Consider the following 7,750-nt stretch of genomic DNA (forward strand, 5'->3'; position numbering starts at 1 on the left):
CTCGGCTCACTGCAAGCTCTGCCTCCCAGGTTCATGCCATTCTCCTGCCTCAGCCTCCGGAGTAGCTGTGACTACAGGCGCCCGCCACCAAGCCCGGCTAATTTTTTGTATTTTTAGTAGAGACGGGGTTTCACCATGGTAGCCAGGATGGTCTTGATCTTCTGACCTCGTGATCCACCTGCCTCGGCCTCCCAAAGTGTTGGGATTACAGGCGTGAGCCACAATGCCCGGCTGCCAACTGCAGTTCTTGAACCTACATCAACCTCAACCCAGAGGCCCAGCGGGCAGGAGGACCTGGTGGGAAGGCGGGTATCCATCCACGTCTTTACCTGAAGTGCTCAGCAATAAGTCAAAGGTACTGAAAAGACTCAACAAGACTGGCATCAGGACAACTAGTTACGAGATGAATGTTGATATTGGTATGTACATTCAAAGAAGTGACATTAAAATTCCAAGCCCTTTAACAAGTGTGCTTAAAAAAGTACTAAAATACTTCTTACACAGGTATGCATTCATTCTTTTCTGGTACTGTTTTCATCCATCATTTTTATAGCAGTCAATGCAAATGAAAAGAATTTTGGAAATAATCCATTTTTTATTCAAATATAGCTACATTTAACAATCAAGGTCATGTGGCTTAGAAATAATCCATTTTTTATTCAAATATAACTACATTTAACAATCAAGGTCATGTGGCTTAGAAACTTGAGCCTGGTTTTAGACTCAGACAGATGGTTCATTGTCACCAGCCATTAAAACAATGTTCTTGAATTAGACCAGATGAAGAAAAGGGACAAAAGCAATGTTTTCAAGTACATATTAAATTTCATTCAATAATAGTATGTCTTCATAAAACTACCGTGAATGAAACAAATGATTCCAAAAGGCAGTGGGCATAAGGAGGGTTGCTTCACAATCTATCCCAGTCACCACACTGAATAAGTATTGTGTTTATATCATAAAGTGAGGTTCTAGCCTCATCACAGTGTTGAGTTCACCTGATGAACCCTGACCCCTTTCCCTACCCAACTCATCCTGCAAACAGAAATTCTACTTCTAAGGGAATCCATTTGTCTTTCTTCCCATTACTGTGTTTCAAAAATTGATACTACAGCTACCCAATATTTAAGGATTTCAATCACAGAATCCTGTAACTAAGCCTTTCTTTAAAGAAAGACGACCAGTTCTTTTTTATGCCATTTATTTAGAAAAACCCATTTGTCCCTAGTGAATGTACTAACCTTATTTAAACAAAGATAACTGAGGGAAGAACTGATTTGAGGAATGAGCCTGGGATCTGAGGCCCGCCACACATTCCTTACCTTCAACTTACCTTTCCAGTCTTCTCCCACCACTGCTCCACCCACCTGAGATTCTAGGTGGAGCAATCTACAGGATACTCTCTGAATGTGGTTCCAGCTTCCCTTGCCTCACACTCTTGCTCATAACATTTCCTTTACTTGGAAACATTGCCTTCATCTCAGCCCCATTCAGTCTTTACTTGTTCACATCATATTCTTCTTTCAAAACCCAGTGGAAAAGTTCGATTTCTCATGTAGCCTTACCTAACTCCATGCCTCGAGAAAATCATGCAAACTCATGCCACAGCACAGCCAGCAGCAACTGACAGCAAGCAAAAAGGACACGGGGTGACTTCACTGTCTCCACTTGAAGAACTTAATGTCTGTCTGGGTGAGGGGTGTATAGTCTTAAATATTACAGCGATCATTTATTAGAAATATTCATCTGCTTCTAAGTTATATAAATACTTTTAATGCAAACATTCAATAGGGCATCTTTCCCACTGCTCTCAAGATTTCATCTCTTTCTGCTGCCGTAGGCATACATGGCTTCACTCCGTTCTGTCTTCTCTGCATCATGACAGAATTCTGTGTACAGGCATTAAAATAAAACAGAAGAAATCAAAATCAGTCATGTATTAAATGCTAATCATTTGCCAGTCATTTGCTATTGCTTCCTCAAACAGGAAATTCTAAAAATCAAGTTTAAAAAAAAAACCCAAAACCTAATTATAGGACTCCAGATAAACGTTTTTAAATTATTAACAATTAAACAGAAGTAGTCATTCCCACAGGAATACATTAACAGCAATTGGGATGGGAATATACAAAGTACAAAAGTATATACAGTCCATCAAGAAGAGCTACTGAATAATCGTGAAATAAAACCAACAGTGCGTGTAGCGAAGGGAAAGGAAATACCTGGATCCAGTGGTTCAAGGAAACAGAAATTATATACCAACGTTTTCAGAAAAATGGAGCATTTTAACTACCACGGATGGCAGTGAGAAAGAAAAAGGCAGAAATGGAAGTCTAACATGATGTGTTATGACAAGGGAAGTGAAATATTCTGTTCATCTCCAGGAAAACTAAATTTATAACAAAGACATTGTTTTAGGGCTGCAGATACTTAAATGCCTAGGAAGACCCACCTATATTAAAACTGCATTCTTATAGCTTAGAGGAGGAGGAGGCAGCTAACAAGAGCTCTCAAGGATCATTCAGGGCTAAAGCAGCAGAGGATAAAGTTGAAAAGTTTCCCTACAGCCATCAGTGGGAAAGGATTGTGGGTACTGACTAATTTTAGGCTTCAGTTTCAAGCCTACGAGATGGGTTTTAACACAAAGTTAACCAATCTAGGCTTACCCAGAATCTCCGGCAGTTTTTATACTTTAAGAAGTAAATGGAACACCTTTCCTTGTCATAGTTATTTTCATCCAGACATCTGGTGGAAGCATCAGATTCCTTACAGACATAAGAGAGGCATCATTTAAAAGGCAGAATAGGATCTAAAAGCAAACAGACAAAAAAATAAACAAGCTGCTTCCCTAGAAGCAAACAATGTGAAATAGTTCATTTGTGTTCATTTTGACAGGTAGACTCTAATAAAAACTGGACAATCTCGCCAACTATCCCAGTATGCACTGTGCTAAGGCTAACACCTTCCTTTTTATAATCTGGGCCTGTTTTCTGAATATGTGATCACAGGAATTTGAGCCAAGTAACTGTGATTAATTAATCCAGTAACCATTTTAGTAAGAAACTGAGGCAAGGTGCAATGTGTTAAATGACTACTGCACAGCTAGAATCAGAATCCATCTCCTGACTCACAGTACATCTCTCCTGCTTTTCCAGATTTTCACTTTGGCTTGAATGTTTGATCATAACGTTGGTTTCAAGATTCCAAGTAAATCACTAATAACTGGTCTACATCAAGACAACCTAAATTAACACCATTCATCTCAATGCATTTTTGGCTACCATTTACTCCACTATACAAATACACTATTATATAAGCAATTTTTTTTTTTTTTTTTTGAGACGGAGTCTCGCTCTGTCGCCCAGGCTGGAGTGCAGTGGCGCCATCTCAGTTCACTGCAAGCTCCGCCTCCTGGGTTCACGCCATTCTCCTGCCTCAGCCTCCCGAGTAGCTGGGACTACAGGCGCCCGCCACCTCGCCCGGCTAGGTTTTTGTATTTTTTAGTAGAAACGGGGTTTCACTGCGTTAGCCAAGATGGTCTTGATCTTCTGACCTCGGGATCCGCCCGTCTCGGCCTCCCAAGGTGCTTGGATTACAGATAAGCAATTTTAATAGATACTACTTCAAAACCAAAGTCAACAACACAGGCTATAAATTCAAAGGAAAGTAGGTGCCACATGGGGATTAAATTTAAGCTGTGTGAACTGGAAGTACATTGAATAACTTAAAAGTGAAAGGTATGATTCTGTGAAGTCATCTAAAGCAGGGGTCCCCAACTCCCGGGCCACAAAGTAGTACTGGTCTGTGGTCTGTTAGGAACCCCGTCAGATAGCAGGTGATGAGCAGTGGGCGAGTGAGCCTTACCGCCTGAGCTCCCCTTCCTGTCACATCAGTGGGAGCATTAGATTCTCACAGGAGCATGAACTCTATTGTGAACTGCATGCCTGTGACGGATCTAGGTTGCAAGCTCCTTATGAGAATCTAACGCCTGTTGATGCCCACCCCCTTCCCCGTCCGTGGAAAAATTGTCTTCCAAAAAACCAGTCCCTGGTGCCCAAAAGGTTGGGGACAACAGATCTAAAGGAAAGCTTTAGCTATATGGATAGATAGTTTGCAACACATATCTAAGAAACATGTTCTACCTAAACAGAACAAAGCCGAATTTCTATGCCAAATATTTAATGAATGTATATATTTGGAAAATGCATATCACTAAAGAGTATAATTTTCATGGGACCAGTACGATAACTACATTATTCAAAGGTAGCAAAACCACAAATAAGTATTGCAAATCATACCAAATAAATGCCAATAAAAGCTTACTCTTAAGACATTTTGTTTATGAGATACCTTTGTGAAAACCTGTAAGCTTTAAATAGGCTAATTCTATTATCAGCCCATTACTCTCAGCCAGGATGTCAAGGACATGATGCTATTATTACTAGTGAAACAATAAATGTCAGTGACAGTTTAAAAATATCATACCTTCCAGTTTTCCATGTTTGGACTAAACATTCTCAGTGTTACATTTTCCTGTGTAGTTTTACAGTGACAACCAAATGCTTGCATATTATACAAATAAGGAAAATAAAAGAAAACATGAATGTTAGAGAAATTATAAACATCTAAAAATGCTCTAGTTAAATAGGATATGCTGGCCAGCAATATTTTTTGTAGAGAAATAACTTTATTCAACAACTGCAGAAAACAAAGGCCCACAAAACTAAAAGCAGCCTGTTTTTCCAACTTAACACTCATGAAAATTAAAGCAAACCATCCTACCGACAAGCAAGGATTTATGTCAGGATCTCTCAGCCTCCGTGTTACCAAGGGCATCCTGACAGTCTTCTTACTGAGGGTAGACAGAAAAAAAATAATTACGCAGTAGACAACAGAAAATAAATCAATACATCTCAATAGCCCTAAAAGTACCTGAAATTTTGATTTTGGCATAATGATCACCTAGTGAGGAACTTCGTGTATTCTCTGTATTTTGTGAAAAACTTGAACGTGTTTTTCCTTTGTATGGCCATGCCTCAACACAAAGGCCATATATTGGACTGAAATGCATCTACGGCCTGGGTGTGGCGTTTCCTGCCTGTAATCCCTGCACTTTGGGCGGCTGGGGCTGGAGGGCTGCTTAAGCTCAGCAGTTCAAGATCAACCTAGGCGACATAGAGAAACCCCATTTCTACCAAAAATACAAAAATTAGCCTGGTGTCATGCCGTGTGCCTGTGGTCCCAGCTACTTGGAAGGCTAAGGTGGAAGGATCATTATAGCCCACGAAGTCAAGGCTGCAGTGAACTGTGATTGCATCAGTGCACTCCAGCCTGGGTGACAGAGAGAGACTGTCTCAAAAAAACAAAAAAGAAAGATAGTTCAATTATAATTCAGTTGTGGTTTACCCTTATTCTTAAGCAACCAAATGCACTAATAAAACCTAAGAATACAGTATGCATTCCAACAATTACTTCCTTATTTTACAGCAATTAGCATACAAAATAAGAATGGAATTCAGTACAGTCCAACTCTAGCAAAAACATTCATCAACTGAAGTACCAGAGTGCCTATTTTACGGCCAATAGTAGGGTTGCCAACACACCAAAAAGCCAAGTTATTGCTTAGCTGACATTATGAAAAGTTATACTGTTTAAAAAACAAGAGTCGAAATTTTACTTCCAGTGGCATCTTCTTTTTAACTGATTACTTCCCTGGGTTGCAGGAAGTCAGGGAATGCTACTGTGCTTCTGTAATCTTGCAATTCAATTCCTAGAGATACAGCTTTGCAAAAGTTGGGGAGGCCGAGTCAGGCGGATCACAAGATCAGGAGTTCAAGACCAGCCTGACCAACATGGTGAAACCCTGTCTCTACTAAAAATACAAAAATTAGCCAAGCTTGGTGGCACGTGCCTGTAATCCCAGCTACTTAGGAGGCCGAGGCAGGAGAATCGCTTGAACCTGGGAAGCAGAGATTGCAGTGAGTCGAGATCCTGCCACTGCACTCCAGCCCAAGGGACAGTGGGAGACCCCGTCTTAAAAAAAAAAAAAAGACTCACCCAGCCTGGATCTACTATGGGAAAGACGAGGATGTCCAGGCCAAAGGAGACCAGGCTTTGCAAAAAAACAATGGAAAAGAGTTTGGTTATTCTGGTGTTCATTAAGTAATTACTGAATAAAAATTTTATGATTTTCATTGAACAATACAAGAAAACATCCAGCAAACAGTAACATCTTGGCAAAAAAGAAATCGATGCTGTTCAATTATATCTACAAGCTTCTTCCTCTCCTGAAGACAATTTTTTTTCACGCTTGACTTCTTCCTGAGAGATGATAGTAAATAAATTCACAGCTTTCTTTTTTACATATATCCTATGATGTGAGAACACAGAACTCTTCTTAGCTGTTCATACACTTTAGATTTAATAATCTCAACGAGGATCAGACAACCTTGCATTAAATTTAAGTTTCGTGCCTTACGTGAAAGTATCCTACTCTATATTTTATTGTCAGTCAGAAGTTCTTTAAAAATAATACCTAGGTAACATGACATATAACCAGTTCGAGTTTGGTGCATGAGTTTCTTCAGATTTCATTTCCTTTTCCTTCCGGATTCTAAATACAAGGCACTCTAAGTTTGGATTTCCGAAAGTCCCCTCCTTTGCATGAGTTCCTCGTGTATTAACTGGAATTGAAGAGGAAATGTCAATTTACAGTGAGGAGCGGGGCTGAAGTGCAACATCGAGTGCTCAGCTAAAGGGGCCTTATCTATTACTTTTTGAATGTACTAAACAAATGTTACAAGGCTCTACTACTTGCAGAGGATAGCCAGAAAAAAAAACCAAGCGATTTTGAAGGAGGGGCCACAAAACCATAGCACATTCGGGTAATAACTCTAAAATCCACTCCAAAGGGCAAAGTGCTTAATAAAGCAGTTCTTGATTTCCCATCCAGTGGTTCACGTCCCCCCTCTCTAAGTAGCTTTGAAAGGGCAGGGGGATGGGAACGTTTCTGAACACGTTCATGCCCACACGCCCCGGGGTCGGAGCCCGGGCAGGGTCCGCGGTTCTTCTAAACCCGGAAGCTGCACACGCCGTGCCGTTAACCCACTGCCAGGTGCAGAGGGTAAGAAGTCAAGGGTGGCCCGCCGGAGGTGGGCGGGCAGGGCGAGGAGAAACAAGGGGCGAACCCGAGGCCTCGCCGCCTTCCGCGGTGTAGCCCGCCAGCGTCTGATCCTGGACGGTGCGCACAGGTGAACACACCTTGCTGTGCCCTGAGACCATGCCGAAAGAGGCAAGGGGCGAGGAAAACGCAGGGAACTGGGGGTGGGGCCGGCAACTGCGCTTCAGAGGCTACAGAGAAGGAGAGTAGAAGAAGAGCTAAGGTTGCCCGGACTAGGCAGGGGTCATCTTCCTCGCCCCCGGAGCGAACAGACCCCTGTGGCAGGAGGAAGAGCAACGGGAAGAGGTTCGCGCTGCGGCGAAACCTGGCGGGAGCGCCTCCGCGCCGCATAAGTGGATTCGGGCCCCGCTGCGGCCCAAGGACACCCCTCTCTTCCCGCTTTTCTGAGGCCGCTGGGGAGGTAGGGCGGGGGACCACTCACCTCGGGCCTCCGCTTAGCCAGCACCCAGGCCGTCTCCAGCTCCAAACACGTCAATGGCTCACGCAGCAGGACCTTAAGTAGCGCGCATCCGAACTTGCTGCCCCCGCTCCCCGGCGGCAGCCCGCCCAATCGGCGCGCGCCGCCGCCAG

General features: G+C 42.6%; 1 protein-coding gene and 1 pseudogene across 6 annotated transcripts; both read right to left on the bottom strand.

The window, feature by feature from the left end:
• Nucleotides 1–640: 640 nt before the first annotated feature.
• CHCHD7 (coiled-coil-helix-coiled-coil-helix domain containing 7) lies at nucleotides 641–7,697 on the bottom strand. Of its 5 annotated transcripts, none has more exons than XM_011937558.1 (5): nucleotides 7,602–7,683; nucleotides 6,536–6,683; nucleotides 4,783–4,852; nucleotides 2,667–2,765; nucleotides 641–1,889 (listed from the first exon to the last, which is right to left on the bottom strand). In XM_011937558.1, the coding sequence occupies exons 2-5, from the start codon at nucleotides 6,592–6,594 to the stop codon at nucleotides 1,785–1,787; spliced, it is 333 nt and encodes a 110-aa protein (XP_011792948.1). In that variant the 5' UTR covers nucleotides 6,595–6,683; nucleotides 7,602–7,683; the 3' UTR covers nucleotides 641–1,784. The 5 variants fall into 5 exon arrangements, with proteins under 5 accessions (XP_011792948.1, XP_011792952.1, XP_011792951.1 ...); XM_011937562.1 differs by having other exon boundaries at nucleotides 2,667–2,809; XM_011937561.1 differs by lacking the exon at nucleotides 6,536–6,683 and having other exon boundaries at nucleotides 7,602–7,697.
• LOC105508707 lies at nucleotides 7,020–7,647 on the bottom strand (annotated as a pseudogene). The gene has a single exon (XR_001001318.1). The product of XR_001001318.1 is annotated as an uncharacterized LOC105508707 (transcript).
• Nucleotides 7,698–7,750: the final 53 nt, after the last annotated feature.

Source organism: Colobus angolensis, unplaced genomic scaffold (genome assembly GCF_000951035.1).
Source record: "Colobus angolensis palliatus isolate OR3802 unplaced genomic scaffold, Cang.pa_1.0 Scaffold166, whole genome shotgun sequence".
NCBI lineage: Eukaryota > Metazoa > Chordata > Mammalia > Primates > Cercopithecidae > Colobus > Colobus angolensis.